The 21,019-nt window shown below is 37.3% G+C and overlaps 1 protein-coding gene across 4 annotated transcripts in view; it reads right to left on the reverse strand.

Moving 5' to 3' along the window:
• The window catches only part of FAF2 (Fas associated factor family member 2), a 60,756-nt gene that overhangs the window by 18,521 nt on the left and 21,216 nt on the right, over positions 1 to 21,019 (reverse strand). For all 4 annotated transcript variants that reach the window (XR_007476268.1, XM_033414945.2, XM_004284834.4 and 1 more), the window contains one exon: positions 5,310 to 5,378. Coding sequence is in view for 3 of the 4 variants with exons in the window: in XM_033414945.2 (XP_033270836.1) it covers positions 5,310 to 5,378 (69 nt within the window). In the remaining variant the exon portion in view is untranslated. The remainder of the gene's footprint in view (positions 1 to 5,309; positions 5,379 to 21,019) is intronic.

Here is a 21,019-nt window from a genome sequence, read left to right on the forward strand (position 1 = left end):
GGAATATTATTTGATAATAAAAAATAAAGTATTGATACACGTTGTGACATGGATAAATCTTGAAAACGTTATGCTAAGTGAAATAAGCCAGACACGAAAAGACAAATATTGTCTGATTCCACTTATATGCGTATCTAGAATAGTCAAATTTTATAGTGACAGAAAGAGTTGTGGTTACCAGAGGTTGGGTGGAGACAGTAATGGGAAGTAATTGTTTAATGCGTATAGAGTTTCAGTTTGGGACGATGAAAAAGTTCTAAAGATGGATAGTGGTGGGACTTCCCTGGTGGCGCAGTGGTTAAGAATCTGCCTGCCAATGCAGGGGACATTCAATCCCTGGTCCGGGAAGATCCCACATGCCACGGAGCAACTAAATCCCTGTGCCACAGCTACTGAGCCCGCGCACCACAACTACTGAAGTCCGCACGCCTAGAGCCTGTGCTCCACAACGAGAAGCCACCACAATGAGAAGCACGCACACCACAACGAAGGGTAGCCCCTGCTCACCACAACTAGAGAAAGCCCACGCGCAGCAACAAAGACCCAATGTAGCCAAAAATAAATTAAAAAAAAAAAGATGGATAGTGGTAACTGTTGAACAACAATGTATATGTAATTAAATTAATGCCACTAAATTGTAATGCCACTTAAAAATGGTTAAAATGGTAAACTACATACCTGGGTGAAGCCAGATTTTCTTCACATACTTCAACTAAAACTACGTATCACAAAAGATTACAAGCAGGAGTGAACATGAAAATCCAGCTGTTTTCTATTAAGCCAGACAAAAAAGTCTGCAAACATTAATGTTAACATGTAATGAGTTTATTTATTTATTATTATTTAAAAAAAATTTTTGGCATTTGGTCTTCGTTGCTGCGTGAGACTTTCACTAGTTGCGGCGAGCGGGGGCTACTCTTCATTGCAGTATGCGGGCTTCTCATTGTGGTGGCTTCTCTTGTTGCAGAGCACGGGCTCTAGAGCACGGGCTCAGCAGTTGTGGAGCACAGGCTTAGTTGCTCCGCGGCATGTGGGATCCTCCAGACCAGAGATCAAACCGATGTCCCCTGCACTGCCAGGCGGATTCTTAACCACTGCGCCACCAGGGAAATCCCGAGTTTATTATTTTTAAAGTGAATTAATAAACAGAACAATTTCAGTTTTAATTTGTCATATGGTAATAGATATCAATAGATACAGTCCATATAAATAGAAGCTCTTTGGAGAAAAATATACATATTTTTAGACAGGCACAAAAATATCTGGGAAAAAAGCAAAAGAAATTGTTAATATTGCTATGTTGGGTGTGTAGGACTGAGAAACAGTGGTAGGCAAATGATCTGAGCAGGATTTTTTTCATATTTAATCTTAGGCTTTGTTTGAACTTCATGTTGCTGCAAATGGCATTATTTCATTCTTTTTTATGGCTGAGTAGTATCCCATTGTATATATACACAACATCTTCTTTATCCATTTATCTGTCAATGGACATTTAGGTTGTTTCTTGGCTATTGTGAATAGTGCTGCTTATGAACACAGGGGTGCATGCATCTTTCTGAATTATAGTTTTATCTGGATATGGACCCAGGAATGGGATTGCTAGATCGCACAGTAATTCTATTTTTAGTTTTCTGAGGAAACTCCACATTGTTTTCCACAGTGACTGCACATTGTTTTCCACAGTGACTGCACCAACTTACATTCCCACCAACAGTGTAGGAGGTTCCCTTTTCTCCACACCCTCTCCAGCATTTGTTTTTTGTAGATTTTTTAATGATAGCCATTCTGACCGGTGTAAGATAGTACCTCATTGCAGTTTTGATTTGCATTTCTCTAATAATTAGTGATGTTGAGCATCTTTTCATGTGCCTATTGGCCACCATCTGTATGTCTTCAAATGACAGTTATCTTTATGTATTATTTTTATGAGTTACTAAAAGTGAAAAAATGTAAATATAGCATAATCCCATTTGTGTAACAAGAAAATTATATTTAAACCTATATAGCCATATAAACTAACAAAAATAGTCTGAAAGGATATACACTAAAATTTAACACTAGCTATCCATGAAATGATGGGATTAAGGGTGAGCATTTTCTTCTTAACACTGGAATTCTTTTCCTGTGTGGGTGCATGGGTATTTTTGCAACAAGTTTTTAATATTTCTATACGTCATTTCATGTTAAAGCATGGCTGACATTATACCAGATTAGTTGTAAAACAATAAATAAATAAAGCAGGGGCAGCAATAGTAATAAACCAAATTAGAATTTAAAGTAAAAAGCATCATCTGATATTAACAAAGGATATGTTATTACAAGAAAGTTCTAATGGCCACGGGTCTTCATGCATCAAATAAAGTAGTCAAACTATATAAAAGTTAGAACATCTCCCCCACCAAATAAACACAGAATTTATTAATGCATTTTATTTGCACCATGTACTGTCTTCCCACAGCATATAGAAAAGCATTCTCTTTGATATATTTGTTATTAACATTGGGAAAGTTAGTATTATCAGCACACTAAGCAGAGGTGTATATATAAGAAAGTCTGGAAGGACATATAATATACTAAAACATCAAAAGTAGTTAACTCAAGTATGGTTATTAAGAACTTTAATTTTCAACTTTATAAACTCTTAAATTGTTTGTAGACATGTATTGGTTTTGTAATCAGGAAAAAACAAAGATATTACCAATGAAAAATAAAGAAATCTATAAAACCACATTCAAGTTCATCATGTCAAGTAGTCTTATTAAGTAACCAGAAAAAAAAGAAACAGCAGATTTTAATTGTACATTTAATAAGCTTGATTGAATACAGACACCAAACCTTCATCCCACAAAAAACACATTCCTTGACAACCACTGTTGTCGATAGTGGTTACTTCTAGGAAAGAAGGGAAAGAAAGGGAGGGGGTGCAGACAGGATGACATGCAAGCAACTGACAATGGGGGCTTCAATTTTATCTATATTTGTTTAAGAGAAATTTGAAACAAGTATTGCAAAATGCCTGCTTTCAGGAGCTGGATAGTAGGTACATGGTGGCTCCTTTTATCTCTATATTTTTCTCTAAATTTTAAGAATTTAATTTTTTAAAAATATATATATTTTATAATGTTATTAAATGACAAGGACCTTAATATATAAATATTAAATTATATAAATAAAATGAAAGATTAATATGAAAAGGATAAACAAAAAAAAACAAGCTACTAGGAATTCCAAATATGTTTCTAAATAACTCTTGGGCCAAAGAAGAAAATGAAAAACTTTTAAAATACAGTTTCAGAAGAAAATTCACAGCCTTAAATGCAAGAAAGAGTACAAATAAAGCTGCAAAAATCATAATGCTAAAAAAAGGAACGTAAACCTACAAAAGTATGAAAAAATACATTAAAGAGAGATTTTGCTTAATAAACAGAAAAAAGGAACTGATAAATATAAGAGCTTTTTATAAACAAAACAAATAAAATAAACTAGTCTCCAGCAAGTCTTGTTTTTAAAAAAGGAAAATAAGCATAATAAAAACAATGAGAAGAGAGGATAATAGAACAGACACAGAAGAGAGTAAATGATATGCTGCTTTGTATAGCCTATGCTAAATAACCTGGAAATCTCTAAGAAAAAAGCATCTTCTAAGAAAGCTTATCAACAAATAGATTATGAATAATGGGGAAACCATGAAGAAGTCAATAAAGAACAGGCAGAAATAAGTTTTCAAGTGCTTTCTTTAAAATCTATGCTATCTAGGCTTCTCAACTCATTTTATCAAGTCAGTCATTTTATAAAGCCAGCATATGCTTGAAATCAAAGCCTAACAAGGAGACAACACCAGAGTATCATACAGAGCAACATCATTCCCTCTGCCTAAAACGCATTCCCCTTAAATGTGCACATTCGTTATTCCTTTTCATCATTCAGGTGTCAGCTCAAATATAACCTCCCCAGAAAGGCCTTACTTGACCACCCTATTAAAATAACTTTCCTGATCCTCTTTGTTCTATTTTCTATACTCATCTTATTCATAGCATTTACTGCAAAGTTAAATTACCTAGAATTAAGCTCCATGAGAGTAGGGACTTCGTCTTATTTGCTGGCATAGTACCAGAGCCTAGAATTTAATTGCTCAAAAATAGTGCTGAATAACTAAATATCACTTAGGAGTATATTTTCAGAAATCCAGCACCCTATTCAAATAATATACCATAATTAAACAGTAATTTCAACAGATATCAAAAGGGTGCTTGATTAAATTCAACATCCACTCTTGATATATATTAATATACCAAGAATGGAAGAAGAGTCAATAAATATTTGAGAGCCTAAGACATACTAGGATCAAATTTATATGCTGGGAATACAGCAGTTAACAAAACCAAAAGAACTCTGCTCTCATGGAGCTTATTACATTCTAGTAGTTCTATCTCAAAATAATAACGTAACCAGAAACATACCTGATAATAAAACATCACAGGCATTATAGTGAGGACAAGATGTCTGCTATTACCATTATTAATTGAGACTGCTCTGAAGTTCTAGCCAATTCAATATCAAAAAAACCGAAAGATCCATATACTGAAAAAAAAAATCATGCAGTTGCAGATGACACAACTATCTAGAAAATCCAAAAGAATAAATTATAAAATATGTAAGAAAAAGGTTCACATGATGGTATCTGGTTACAAATCAAATATTTAAAAACCAGTATTTTTCTCGAAGAGTAATTAAGAAAAAATAAAGAGAGAGGGACACTGTACTGAGAGATTTGGTCACAATCTTTTCTATGATTTTATAAACTTTGATCATAAAACTCACCTTTCTCACAAATTTATTTTTAAAGACTAAAGAGCTGTAAATTTGAAAAAACATCTATTGAGAGAAGATTCCTGCTGTGAAAAAAAATACGTGTCACCTGCCATCCACTGACAATTCCACCCAGAAGCAGGCGTCCAGACAGCCTTGCGTGGTGACTGCAGGCTCCTTTGTGATAGCAAGACAGTAGAGAAAGGAAAAGCCTTAACAGGGCGGTGGGGTTTTTTAATGGTATACTCATAGAGGAGACCTGCTACATAGGATGAATGAACCGAGCTAAAATGTATCCAAAATGGCTAAATCTCAAAACTTAACATGGATTGCAAAAGGAGGGACTTTGCAGAAAAGGTACAGTTTGTTACCTTTCACAAAAATTTTCAGACATTCATAAAAAAACAAAGAAACAAACAAAAAAAACACGTGTCTTTGAGATTTGTTATCAGACCAGGGAAAAAGAAATATAAGTAAGCTCACAATGAATCCTATTATACCTCTATGTTCCAGTTATGCTGTTCCAAGGTATGGCGACATTGATCCATAGATTCTATGCCAGTCAGATCCTGAAAGATTAAAAACAAAAAGTTACTTAGGGAAAAACTAACAGTACATATTGGATATTTTTACTCCTAATAGAATACTTATGAATACCGCTGGGAAAATAAGGTTTTGAAGGCAGATATTCAAGTATGGTAAAATGTCACTATTCAGAATTTATTCAGTCAGTTATTGTAGATGTTACTCCCATACAACAACAAAAAAATGAAAATTCCTTGTCTTTTAAAACTTCAAGGCTTTCAAGACTACTTGATCAAAATCAATATTCTCTCAAATTCAAGTTTAAAAAATGAAAGACTTCTTCAACCTCTGCGCCCAGCAAAATAGTCTTTAATGCTAAACATCTATTGTTTATCATACTGATATAAAAATGCAGGTTTTCTGCAAATGTAATGCCTTTCACTAACTTACATCATTTTACCTATTAGCTTATAATTCAAAATGTGTAAAACTTTTTATCAAAGGAAGTCTGTAATTCAGATGCTTCCCTCCAATATGTACTTTCCCTACTCCCTTCTCCTTGTACTATTCTCAGGTTTCACTTTGTCTATGACCAAATTTCCTTCTCTGGCTCTTCTCCTATCCCCTCTAAATGTAGAAATTTCCCTAAGGATGTGTCCTTGGCTTTTGCCTCTTCCTGGCAATCCTCAATGACCCTTTCTACTCAAATGACTCATAAATTTCTGGACCTGTCACCTTTTCTGAAGTTTAGCAGCACGTTTCCAATAGCCTATTCAACATTTCTACCTAGATGTGGCACCAGTACCACAAATGCATCATTTAAAACCACTGTATGTGTTAATGACATCACCACCTTCCAAAATATACAGGCAAATATGACATCTGGAACCTCAGCCTCATCTTTGAGTACTCTATCCCTTGAACTACATACTTCATCAGTAATCAAGTTCTGACTGTTTTCTATATCTATAATCACATTTCCATTCCCTGAGCCGGCATCTTCAATCAAGCTTTAATGACACCTCAAGTGAATTGTCAAAATAATTAATTTCTCCTCCTCTTTCTAACTCTTCCCCACCTCCCCTGGTCTCCCCACTCCCCTGTGTGTGTGTTATTTCTCTGCTCAAAAGTTTTCAGCTGACTGGATAATAAAATCCAAAATCCTTAGCTTGGCATTCAATTGTTTCTATAATGTGGCCCCAACCTAGCTTTCTACATTATTTTCTATTTCCCTTTAGGTGTCCGATACTCAACAAATCTAACAGCTTACGTGTACACCTAATGACCAGAATTTCCACAGAGCTAAATTCTAGCCTTGCTTCAAGGTCTAATACAAAAGCCAAACCCATCCATCCATCCTTTCATGCAACGCATGTCTACTGTTTATTTCCTATTCTGTGTATTACTTACTATGTCCAGGGATATAGGGATGAATACAATACAGTCTCTATCCTCAAGAAATTCCTCTTAATAACCAGCAAGCAACAGGAAAAAGAGATTGATCTCAACCTGCTAAGAATGTCATAACATGTACTGGTGAGTCAGGAGCCTGAGATTCTCGCTTTGGTTCTGTGCCCTGTGATCAGTGACCAAACATGTTTTAATTCTAGCTTCCTTTATGTACAACGTGAGGGATTTAATTTGGACTATTTGGATATCCTTTCCAAAGCTTAGAAGAAAAAAACCAAAAACTGAACTTTGCATTCTTTAGGTATGCAGTCGTTTATTTTTTTTAATTACACAAGTAGTATAGAAACTTTGCTTTTTTCTTTAAACTGAACTATTTATTTATGGCTGCGTTGGTTCTTTGTTGCTGCGCGCCGGCTTTCTCTAGTTGCGGCGAGTGGGGGCTACTCTTCGTTGCGGTGCGTAGGCTTCTCATTGTGGTGGCTTCTCTTGTTGTGGAGCACAGGCTCTAGGTGTGCAGGCTTCAGTAGTTGTGGCTTACGGGCTCAGTAGTTGTGGTTTGTGGGGTCTAGAGAGCAGGTTCAGTATTTGTGGTGCATGGGCTTAGTTGCTCCGTGGCACATGGGATGTTCCTGGACCAGGGCTCGAACCCGTGTCCCCTGCATTGGCAGGCGGATTCTTAACCACTGTGACACCAGGGAAGTCCCTGCTAATATATTTTTATGTTTAAAATACTACAAAATTTTCAATACTGCAATTGGAAAGCTCTGTTAAGAACTCTAGAGCTCTATTAAGAACCACTGGCTTTGACAGCTCTGACAATGTGGATTTTTTCCTGACCCCTGCGGGCCTCTTACCAGTTCGGCTATTGCCTTCTGGCTTATAATAGGATCGCCTTTAACTTTTGATTTCCTTACAGCCCATTGCAGATAACTGGGATGTCCAGGGTTCCACTCCCTCTCTGTACATTCTCTTTAAGAATTGGGACTTTACTTTTACCTTCTTCTCAGGGTATGAATGACTACTCTGTCTTTACCAAAAATGTTTTCTACCTCTCTTATGAACCTATTATTTTCTATCAGTTATTATGACTATTTACACTCATTCTACTGCCTTATCAGAGGATACATGCTCCTTAAGGGCAGTGTCTGTGATTCATCTCTATATAATGCTTCCCAGTACCTAGCACACAGTTAAGGGCTTAAAAGGCTGCAGAAAAAGTCTGTCCGAGTTAAAAAGACCTTTTAGTATAAGCTTCAATAATCATAGCTACTAAAGTGAAATCCTCTAGAAAATGTCACCAAAACTCATGGTATATTAATACCCTGGGGTTTTAATTAAACTCTATCTAGTCAGAACTAGATGCTAAGCGGCTGTTAAAAATACATATTTGCAGAATCTTCCTGGAGATCAATAAGTCAGGGATGGAGCCAAGGAATCAGTGGGTTTTTTGAAAAGCTCCTCAGTTGATTCTAATGTACAGTCAGGCCAGGAAATCCATGGTACTGTACAATTCTAAGTGGGACCAGAGATTATACGTCACTTATTAAAATAACTTTTTAAAAAAGGGGTTATGAACACTGTAGGAGAGAACAATCAGGGTAACTGTACATCTTCAGTATACTGAAATACTTAACCTAATGCAAGCAAAACCCTTTTATTGTATAAGTAGTGAATCAGGGTAAACTAGAAGCCCAACTTGAATAAGCCTGCTTTTCAGTCACTACTGATGAGTATTAAAAACATGCACTAGCAATATGCTAGGAAAGGACTATTCATATATCAACAAATATTAACTGATCTGGTATTCTAGATATCCAGGATACAAATACAGTCCCTGCACTCATTAGGCTTGTATCCTACTAGAGAGAGACTGAGCAAAACAAACCACACACATAGAGAAAATAAATGAACAAAAATTTAGGCTGGGGGATTCCTCAGGATACGGTGCTCAAAGAAGGACTCTCCAAGGAGATAACATTTCAGGAGAGACCTGATGAAAGATAAGGGTCCAGTCATGGGAAAATATGTGGGAAGACTATTCCAGGCAGAAGGACAAATGCAAAAACTCTGAGACAAATGGATACATGACACTATGCATTTGTCAAAACCCACAGAACTTTACAGCAGAGTGAACCTTAATGTACAGAAATTTAAAAAATAATTTAGAAGGTGAGAGGATCCCAGGATGGAACACAGACTGTGACAAAATAATCTAATTGTATTAAAAATATATGAAACAACCTCACTGAATGGGGTGGGAGGAAAAGGTGTTAACCTAAAACTCTGGAAATGAGTGAAGTCTGTAAGACTAAAGGCAAAAGGAACTGCACACAAGCACTGTGCTCTAGCTGACAGAGTTGGTTCACTGTATATGTTCATTCTGAAGCACTATATCCATATACTTATACTGGAAATGAACAATAAAACAGAGAGTGGGAGCCAGTTTTCTCATTGTTGAAGCGGGAAGTTACAGATAGTCGAGGGGAGAAGGCTGGAATGATCCATGTGGGTGAGAGTTGGAAACATCTGAATCAACTCATTTTTAAGTTTAATTTAGACAGATGGCTGCATATAGAACTAGTTAGCTTACTATACACACGTATGTCTTTGCTCTATCAGCTGAGAGGGCCTAGAGGCAACAACACACACCCCAATTGCAAGCACACATAATGCCCAGATTCTGGTTTATAATACTGTTCTCCAATAAAAGGAACCAGGTTCCTTGGAGAAATGGCTAATTCTAGGACTGGAGCAAAAAATACACAAGATGAGCCTGGAGAATCCTGTAGTTCCAGAAAGTAAAGGAGTGCTCAAAAAACCCCATAATGATGGGAATATATCAAAGTGATACAGGTATCAACTGAAAGAGCTCCCAATGGCCAAAGCTGGTACAATTTGAGCAAGAAAATAAAGTAGTAATAGGTTATAATCCAAAATACAAAATAAACATCCTTGAGTCCATATGAACAGAAATACATGACTGAATAAATAAATAAATGGGGGAGAATAGACAAATCCTGTGCAGAATTCCAAATAACTATGTAGATACTTTGCCTTCTAGGAGGTGGAACATAACTCTTCACTCCTTAGGTATGTATGGGCTGCGCATAGTGACTTCCTTCCAAAGAGTACAGTACGGAAAAGGAGGAAAAAAGATTAACTTCATAGTGGAGAAACCTGACAAACACTACGTGAGCAAGATGATCAAGGTCAACATCAATAGCGATAAATCCTGTTGATAATATGTACCCTTGATAAAATGTAATGAAAAGGCACTTTACCTCTGTGGTCTTCCTCCCCAAACCCCAAACTCCAGCCTCATCATGAGAAAAACATCACAAAAATCCCAATTGAGGGACAACCCACAAAATACATGACCAGTGCTCCTCAAACTGTCAAGGTCATCAAAAACCAGGAAAAGTCTGAGAAACTGTCACAGGCAAGAGGAGCCTAAGAAGGCACAGTCACTAAATGTAAGATGGGATCCCAGAACAGAAAAAGGACATTAGGTAAAAACTAAAGAAATCTGAATAAAGTGTGGACTTTAGTTAATAATAATGCAATAATACTGGTTCATTAATTGTGACAAATGTACCAAACTAGTATGTAAGATGTTAATAAGGAACACTGAGTGAAGGTATATGGGAAGTCTGCATGCTATTTTTAAAAGTTTTCTGTAAATCTATTCTAAAATAAAAAGTTTATTTAAAAAGTGGAAAAACAGCACTTCCCTGGTGGCACAGTGGTTAACAATCCGCTTGCCAATGCAGGGGCCATGGGTTCGAGCCCTGGTCCAGGAAGATCCCACATGCTGTGGAGCAACTAAGCCTGTGCACCACAACTACTGAACCTGCGCTCTAGAGCCTGCGAGCCACAACTACTGAGCCCACGTGCCACAACTAATGAAGCCTGCGCACCTAGAGCCCATGCTCCATAACAAGAGAAGCCACTGCAATGAGAAGCCCGCGCACCACAACGAAAAGTAGCTCCCGCTCACCCCAACTAGAGAAAGCCTGTGCGCAACGAAGACCCAACACAGCCAAAAAAAAAAGTGGAAAAACAAAACAAAACTGGGGTGGGAGAGACACATCTGAGACAGAACAAGCTTGGCAAGTTGGCAGATAAGGTCTGAGAAGTAGGCAGGGTAGGGAAAGTTCATCTAGGGTCGTGTTTCTCAACCCTGCTTGCACATCAGAAGCATCCAAGGGGAATCTACAGCTATCTAGACACCTCCCCCCCCCACAAAAGCAATTTAATCAGATTCTCTGAATATGCAGGCTAGGCACAGGTAAATTTTTTCCTGGAAGGGAAGGAGCTTCCAGCTGAGTCTAATGTACAGTCAGAGTTGAGAATCACTAACCCAGAGCCTTACTTCTAAGTTCAGCAGGAGTGTCATGACCATATGTAGCCAGTCATTCTGGCTGCTTTGTGAATTAATTGTAGAGGGCATGACAGAGAGCAAGAAACAGCAAGGAGACTATACAGGGATCCTAGGGAAAGAGAATGCTGGTTTAGCATAAGATCGTAGCAGTGAAAAGGGAAAGAAGAGGATAGATTGAGGTTATATTGTAAAGACAGAGCCAAGAAGATTGGATAATATGTGGAAGTAGAAGAGAAATATTAAGATACAGTGTTCAAAAAAATTAGGAGGAAAAGTGGAAACAGACCGCCAAAGATGAATGCACTCTTATTCATTATATCATGATGCTAAATGCATCATGCGGGAATGGATTTCCTGACCTCAAAGCTAGCCAACAGGATCCAAAAATGAAAAACATGCTGAACTCATCTGGCACTCACTGTCTGAAAACAGATGCAACTCATAACCTAGACATGGGTTGGCTACCTGGGTTTTCTCTCAGTTTTGTACTTTAAAAAGTTAGGTTAAGACAGTTTAAATACTAGAGAAAGATGAGGAAGGGAGAGGTTTCCCTGTGGTCACAACCACTACCACTTCCCTGTATTCCAAGAAAAGGATTTAGAGTTTTGATTCAATCTCCTTTCCAAACTTAAAAACAAACAAACAAAAATAAACATACAGGGGGAACTGATTAATGGTCTTTGCTTCTCCTTTCTAGACTGTAAGCATCTTGACAAAAATCCATTCACCTTCGCTTTCTGATCTTCGTAGGACTCTTCTGGTGTTTTCTCTCCTGGCTTGGGAACCAATCTTTCCACCCCATTCTTTCCACTAACAAGCCCCACCTTTCACACATCACTGCATACAGTCAAGGTTTGGGGAGATTTCTCAATTTTCTCTTCTCCATGAGAGTCTTCTCTCCAGGATATGCACAAATTTGAGCATTCTTACTTATTATACCAAGTACTCCTTTATGCATTAGTCTCCATAACCCATTTTAATGATTATATAATATTCTAATTGGCTAAAACAATTTACATATAGATTTTGCAACTGCTTCTGATGTTCTGTTATTAAAACAGCACTTTGATGAACATTTCTGTTTATAAAGTTTCTCTGTATTTAGGCTTTTACCCCTTAGGATCCAGTTAAAATTATGGGCCAAGGAATATACATTTTTCCCCCCACATTCTCAGTTTTCCCTGAGAGGAATATACATATTTTTATGTTCTTGATACATACTGCTAAAATGCACTTTAAAAGGACTATTCCAATTTACATTAAATAGGGCTGGTTTCAACGTGAGTCAAAAACTAAATATGTGTCCCATAAAAAACTAAATATGTGTCAAGCCAATAGTCATTTCGGTGCCAATTAAGCTTTGCAATGCCAGCTTTGTTCAAAAAGAAAGAATATTACAGGTTTGGCTGGAGACACTGTATTAGCTTTGCTACCAATTCTCTCCTCAGCAATAACATGTTTGGCTATAAGCACTTACAGAAGAGAGATGAAACACAGAAGCTGAGGGAATTTTATATTTAATAACCTCAGTCATTGGTTTCAAGCTCCTCCCAAACTAATTTCTTTAGAACTCAGCAGGCTGTAATTCTTTTAATAGGAACTTTCTTTTGCAAAGAGAACCCATTTATCTCTATATCCCCTAGACCTAGTGTAGTGCCTTAGCATACAGTAGAAAATGTTTAAATGAACATCTTGCCCTCACGCCAATGATCAACTTTTACTTCTTTATCTCTCTCTAGTTTTTAAACATTGTTCTTTTCATTATCACTCATTTATTCCTACTTTGTGTAAGGAGCTATACAGTTTCCTCAACAATCCCATGAGATAGTGCCATCATACCCATTATCAGTTGAGAATATCGAGACTCTTTAAAAAGAATTATGTGGAAGACACCGCGCACTAATTCAGGTACACAGTAAGTGATCAATAAAGGTTAGCTAAATCTGTAGTTTCACCTAACTGGCCTGCTCTTCAGAACTCTGGTTTACATTCAGATCTACTGACATCTGAGGTGATCTGAGATGGTACTGGACAAAACAGCTTCAAGGAGTAGAAAGTTTAACTTTGGCACCTCCTTCTCCCTCTAATCCTTCAGGACCAGTGTGTACCACAAATCCCCTATTCAGGCAGGCCCATCCAAGTCTGTCTCACTGAGAAATATCCCTTGTTCCAAGATGATCTCTCCCTTCCGCCTCCCCTCAAAGCTCTCAAAGCTAACTCCTCTTCAATGAATTGCCCTCCCAAAGATTTAGCATAATATTACATTTAGTTACATCAATTTACACAAATGTAACAGACTGACAGCATTAGTAGGAGAAAGGAAGTACTTATCTTTAGGGCAAAAAAGACCCAGAACCCCAATCAATCTCTAACTAGCAAAATGCATAGGGGAGATTGGAGGGATGTGCGTGAACCATTCTATATCCTTCTCCTATTCCAATCTTAGTCTAACTTCCTCCTCCCAAATCAGATGACAGTAGGATGTCAACACCACTTGGCAACCTACATCTGAAATATTGTGATCCTCGATCTATCTCTTGCTTAAGTATAACTCAAGGAAGGTACCACAAACAACAGACGTACAGTGTTGTAACCAGATGTCTCATTCGACTATTTGGATAGGGATTGGGTAACTAGAGTTAATCACTCTACAGTAATCACTAGAGAGCTTTCCTAAGAAGTGTTTCTTTCCACACCTCATCTGTTTATTATACTAACAAACACTGCAGGAGGTTGAGTTGAAATCTAAGTACTCTCTAAATTCCACTTGGCTTGTTGGCTCTAGCTTGTTGAGGATGCATATTTTAACTTGTTTTCAGTTATTCCCAGAGAGAAACTTGGGAAAAAGCAGAGATCTTTGTTCTCTCTTTCCTGCAACACAGATAGCTTTGCTTTATGCAATAAGCAGTATGCTCTCACTAGTAGTGGCAGGAGAAATGGAATTTGAAGTCCTTTAAGGAAGTGAAGTGATCACACCTCGGCTCTAATCTGTAACTAAAGCTCTTACACTCAGATCTTTATTATTCACATTTAATTACTGATTTACCAAATTAAATACCAGCGGCTTCCATTTCCTAAGCACCTATTACTATGTAATAGGCAATGTAAGTAATAAAGCCCTCATTTTCACCGAGAAACCCAAGGATTCAAGAGGTTATATACTTTGTGTAAGAATATCCTCGTTTAAGAATAATGATAAGTGGTGGAGCCAAGACTGAAACCTAGAATAACTATGTCCAAAGTCCAGGTTGTCTCCTATGCTATACTGTCTCCCATTATTTAACTAATTCATCTTAGAAAACAAGAAGTTTTCAATAAATTCTCAATTTGGAAAATTTCAACAAAATTTTCGTTCAACTGAGAATAAAACATCTGGAATTTTTCCAATTTTCACATTAAAGAGTAAAGATAAATTGAGGACAATATTTCAACCCCTCATTTTGCATAAAAGGAAACTGAGGCTTAGCAAAGTGAACAAGCTTTCCCAAGTCACAGAGCATGAGGGTGGCAGAATTGTCCAGTCTTCTTATTCCCAGTCTCTTCTATCATCACTGTACCTACTGGTAGCTAAGAAACAGCTCATAGATGTACATAAAATTTTTCTCCTTTATACCCAGAGTCAACAATTAAGTTTTGTTCTTTTGAGTTTGGTGTCAGATAAGACTGGAAAATGCTGCTTATCAAATCCCCTTTCTGGAAATTCCCAATACATCTTTTAAAGGCTTTGAAAAGTCCTGCCTTTAGTTAAAAAGAAAAAAAAAATTTAACTTCACCTAAAGGAAGGTCTTATCCAAGCAATTAAGAGTAGGTGGAATAAGTGGTGGAGCTTTGTTGGAAATTTAGAAGACACCAGAATCTTGAATAATCCTTCATTCTAATTCTACTAGCTGGGTGAACTTAGGCATCTTTCTGAGGTTCAGTTTCTTTTTTTTTTTTAAATTTATTTTTGGCTGTGTTGGGTCTTTGTCACTGTGCAGGGGCTTTCTCTAGTTGCGGCAAGCAGGGGCTACTCTTCATTGTGGTGCGCGGGCTTCTCATTGCGGTGGCTATTCTTGTTGAGGAGCATGGGCTCTAGGTGCGTGGGCTTCAGCAGTTGTGACACGCAGGCTCAGTAGTTGTGGCTCGCAGGCTCTAGAGCGTGGGCTCAGTAGTTGTGGTGCATGGGCTTAGTTGCTCCGTGGCATGTGGGATCTTCCTGGACCAGGGATCGAACCCGTGTCCCCTGCATTGGCAGGTGGATTCTTAACCATTGCGCCACCAGGGAAGTCACAAGGTTGTTTCCTTATTGGTAAAATGGAAATTAAAATACTAATTAACCCACTGGATTGTAAAGATTAAGTACAGAATGCTCAATTTAGCTATTATTTTTAAGAAACATGAAGGAAACGTTAAAAATGAGAATGTTATAATGAAACTGTACTTAGTTCATGTGGACAAGGAAGACATCTGTACATCAACTAAGATGACCATGTGGATTTTTTCCCTTCATTATTTAATGTGGAATATTACACGGATAGAATTTCATATGTTGAAGCATTCTTGGCATTCCAGAGATAAATCCCACTTGGTTATGGTGTATAATCCTTTTAATGTGCTGCTGAATTCAGTTTGCTAGTATTTGGTCAAGGATTTTTGCATTAATGTTTATAAGGGATATTGGTCTGTAGTTTTTTAGCGGTATCTGGGTATGGCGGTAATGCTGGCTTCAAAGAATGAGTTAGAAAGTGTTCCCTCCTTTTCAATGTTTGTTGGAGAAGGACTGGAATTAGTTCTTTAAATTTGTTTGGTAGAATTCACCAGTGAAGCCATCAGGTTCAAGGCATTTCTTTGTTGGGAGATTTTTGATTATGGATTCAATCTCCTTACTGGTTATAGGTCTATTCAGATTTTCTATTTCTTTGTGATTTAGTCTTGGTAGGTTTTGTATTTCTAGGAATTTGTCTATCTCATCTAGGTTATCTAATTTTTTGGCATACAATTGTTCACAGTACTCTCTTCTAATCATTTTTTTCTTCTGTAGAATTGGTAATAATGTCTCCATTTTCATTTCTGTTTAGTAATCTGAATCTTTTCTTTTTCTTAGTCCACCTAGCTAAAGGTTTGTCAATTCTGTTGATTTCAAAGAACCGATTTTTGGTTTTATTGATTTTTCTATTCTCTGTGTTGTTTACCTAGGCTCTGTTCCTTATATTACCTTCCTTCTGCTAGCTCTGAGTTTAGTTTGTTCTTTTCCTTCTAGTCCCTTAAGTTATACAGTTAGGTTGTTGATTTAAGATCTTTTGTGTTTAAAAATTTTTTTTTATTTTTTGGCCACACCGCGTGGCATGCGGGATCTTAGTTCCCCGACCAGGGATCAAACCTGTGCCCCCTGCACGGGAAGCATGGAGTCTTAACCACTGGACCACCAGGGAAGACCCTTTTATTATTATTTTTTATTTTATTTAAGATCTTTTGTGTTTTTTAACATTTGTGTTTAATAGCTACCAATGCCCCCACCACTCCCCAAGCATTTCTTGCTGCATCCCGTAAGTTTTGGCGTGTTGTGTTTTCATTTATCTCTACATATTTTCTAATTTTCCTTGTGATTACTTCTTTGATCCATTGGTTATTTAAGAGTGTGTTGTTTACATACATTTGTGAATCTTCCAGTTTTACTTTTGTTATTAATTTCTACCTTAATTTCATTGTGGTTTGAGAAGCTACTTTGTATGATAGCTATCTATTAAAATCAATTGAGACATAACTTCTTATATGTAGAAAACTCTAAAGACCGCCCCCCATCCCTGTTAGAACTAATAAATGAATTCAACAAAGTAGCAGGATACAAAGTCAACACACAAGTTTCAGTTGCATTTCTTTACACTAACAATGAACACTCTAAAAATGAAAGAAAACAATTCCATTTACAATGGCATCAAAAAGAATACTGTGAATTAACTGAGGAGGTGAAAGACTTGTACAATGAAAATTACAAAACACTGCTGAAAGAAATTAAAGACCTACATAAATGGAAAGACACCCAGTGTTCGTGGATTGGAAGACAATACTGTTAAAAACCCAAAGTGAGCTACAGATTCAGAGCAGTCCCTATCAAAATCCCAATGCCTTTTTTTTTTTTTTTTTTTGCAGAAATAGAAAAACCAACCTTAAAACTCATATGGAATCTCAAGGGACCCGAAGAGCCAAAACAATCTTGAAAAAGAACAAAGCTAGAGGACTCACACCTCCTGATTTCAAAACTTACTATAAAGTTACAGTAATCAAAACAATGTGGTACTGACACAAAGATAATCAAAACAATGTGGTACGGACACAAAGACAGACATATAGGCCAATGGAATGGAATAGAGTCCAGAAATAAACTCTTGCATATATGGTAAAATGATTTTTGACAAAGGTGTCAAGACCATTCAATGGGGAAAGACCAGTCTTTTCAACAAATGGTGCTGGAAAACTGGATATCCACATGCCAAAGCTGGATCTTTGCTGTGAAATATATATACTGGTCTCTGCCCCCAGTTTCTGACATAGAGCTCCTAAAACCCTTGCAGATAGGGGTACCAGGAGATTCTTTTGTTCTAACATTTAGTTTTTGACCCCAGTTCCTGACTCAAAGCTCTCAAAACCCTTATAATTTCCTACGTGATAAGAGCACTAGGAGCATCTTTTGTTCTAATATTTGTTCTCTGATCCTGGTTCCTGACAGAGATCCTAAATCCCTTGGAATTTCCTGGATGATATCATTGTATTTTGTTCTAATGAGGTGACTCCTGGTGGGCTCCTGGATAGGGACTGGCCATCAGACAGAACAAACCATGATTAGAAGCTTCAAATTTTCAGCCCCACCTCCCAATCTCCAAAGAGGGGAGAGGGTCTGAAAATGGAATTTAAATCAATCATGCCTAGGCAATAAAGCCTCCGTAAATATCCCAATAGTATAAGATTCAGAGAGCTTCTGAGTTGGTGAAGCCATCTACATGCCAGGAGGGTGGTGCATCCCAACTCCGCTGGGATAGAAGCTCCCCTGCACTTGGGACCCTTCTGGACCTTGCCCTAGACATCTCTTTACCTGGCTGTTTTTCTGTATCCTTTATTATATCCTTTGTAATAAACCAGTAAACGAAAGTGTATTCCTGAGTTCTGTGAACCACTCTAGCAAATTATCAAACCCGAGGAGGGGGTCATGTGAACCCCAATATATAGCTGGTCAGTCAGAAGTTCAGGTGGCATCTGGGACTTGTGATTGGCATCTGAAGTGGGGGCAGTCTTGTGGGACTGAACTCTTAACTTGTGGGATCTGATGCTAACTTCAGGTACACAGTGTCAGAACTGAACTGAATTGAATCTAGGAGAACTGCTTGGCAGAAACTAACACAATATTGTAAAGCAGTTATACTCCAATAAAGATGTTAAAAAAGAAAAACAGTACACGTTCCACTACTTCACACTGCATCATTTCCTCCCAGCAAAAGTCCTACGCTCCAAGGAAAGTCAGGTTAATTCCATGACTATAACTTGAAGAGTAAAATATTGCCTTATTCGTCCTGTAACTCACCATGAATTTGCATAGAATGCTCCTTAGACTCTAATGCCATGGACTATTATGCTTTATCAATAAATGATGAGAACTTGAAAAAAAAAAAAAGAATTGCTTGATGTGTGGAAAACGTACATGTCTATTCAGAGAAAAGGAGAAACATAGGAGGAGTGTGTTTTTCCTACTCATTTACCTAATACCATATACAAAAATTAACTCAAAATGGATCCATGACCCAAACGTAAAACCTAAAATTATAAAACTCTTAGGAGAAAACATAAGCTAAAAACTTCCTGACACTGGATTTGGCAATGATTTCTTGAATGTGACACCAAAGGCACAGGCAACAAAAGAAGAGAGACAAACTAGACTTCATGAAAATTTTAAAAATTTGTACAACAAAAGACACTACCCAGAGTAAGAAGTCAACCCACAGAATGGGAGAATATATTTGCAAACTATATATCTGATAAGGGATTAATATCCAGAATATAGAGAACTCTTAAAACAACAGAAAAATAAACAACTTGATTGGGCAAAGGACTTGAATAGACATTTCTCCAAAGAAGATATACGAATAACCAATAAACATATAAAAAGATGTTCAACATCACTAATCATTAGGGAAATGCAAATCAAAACTATAAGCTACCATTTAACACCTGTTAGGACAGCTACTATTGAAAAAACAGGAAATGAAAAGTGCTGGCCAGGATGTGGAGAAATTGGAACCCTTGTGCAACACTGGTGGAAATGTAAACTGGTACGATTGTGGAAAACAGTGTGCAGTGCATCAATAAATCAAAAACAGAACTACTATATGACATAGCAATTCCACTTCTGTGTATGTACACCCATGTTCAGAGCAGCATTATTATCCACAGTAGCTAAGATGGGAAACAACTCAGTGTCTGTCAACAAATGAGTGGAATAAGCAAAATGTGATATACACATACAATGGAATATTATTCGGCCTTCAAAAAGGAGAAAATTCTGCAATATCCTACAACACGGATGAACTTTGAGAAAATTATGCTAAGAAAAACAAGCCAGTCACAAAAAGACAAATACTGTATGGTTCCACTTAAATGACGTATTCAGAGTACTCAAAATCATAGAGAAAGACAGTAGAACGGTGGCTGCCAGGGGCTGGAGGAGGGGGAAATGGGGAGTTATTGTCTAATGGGTATAGTTTCAGTTTTACAAGATGAAAAGAGTTATGGAGATGAATGATAATGATGGTTGCACAGCATTACGAATGTATTAGTTATCACTAAATTATACGCTTAAAAAATGGTTAAGGGGCTTCCCTGGTGGCGCAGTGGTTGAGAGTCCGCCTGCCAATGCAGGGGACACGGGTTCGTGCCCTGGTCCAGGAGGATCCCACGTGCCGCGGAGCAGCTGGGCCCGTGAACCATGGCCGCTGAGCCTGCATGTCCGGAGCCTGTGCTCCGCAACGGGAGAGGCCACAACAGTGAGAGGCCGCGTACCACCAAAAAAAAAAAAAAAAAAAAAAAAAAGGTTAAGATGGTAACTTTTATGTGTATTCTGCCACATTTTAAAAATTGGGGGAAAAAGACATTTGTAGTGTGTTGTGAGATGAACTTGAACTTGATTAAAAGGTTCTAAAGTACTACAATCAGATTGTTTTCTGGGAATCAAATAAATTACTTCTCACTAAGTTCCTATTTCAGTATCTATTCTTTCATTTAACACACTTAATTCCACTAAAAAACAAACAAAAACCACTTTGGCCTTATTCAACCTTTCCTAATGTGACTCAGCTACTCAGAATCAAGCAGAAAAGTTGTTTAGGAAGACATAAAGGTGTTATTGCTTTCTTCTTTATGAGAAACATTACAAAGGCACCAAACTTTACTAGTCTTCCAAAATGTCATCTGAGAATCTGGCCTTCCCTGTTCCCTCCCCACCCTCGAGGCCAACAGTATCTGCCACTGTATATGTTTCAAAATAGCGTGAAATTACACTTCCAAAACTTGACATGCATGAGATTTGTGTATGTATATATGTATGTATATATACATACATATATACATGTATCCATATATGTATAATCTAATGTCAAGTGACAAAATGTTAACAATTTACTTTTAAATTTAATTATACTTTTCAGCCTCAAAACTTGGCATTATAAAATGCTCCATGATTTAGATTCAATTATTTATTAAACATCTATGAGTCAAGCACTGTAGTATGTGCTTTCTTATCCACTCTTAAAACAACCCTGTAAAGTTAGAAATATCAGAGTCATTTTGCAGATATGGAAACTGAGGCCTAGAGGGATTAATTAACTGTCAAGATCTCAAATGGTGCAATTCCTAATATGGAGCTCTTTC

This window comes from Orcinus orca, chromosome 3 (assembly GCF_937001465.1).
Source record: "Orcinus orca chromosome 3, mOrcOrc1.1, whole genome shotgun sequence".
Lineage (NCBI taxonomy): Eukaryota > Metazoa > Chordata > Mammalia > Artiodactyla > Delphinidae > Orcinus > Orcinus orca.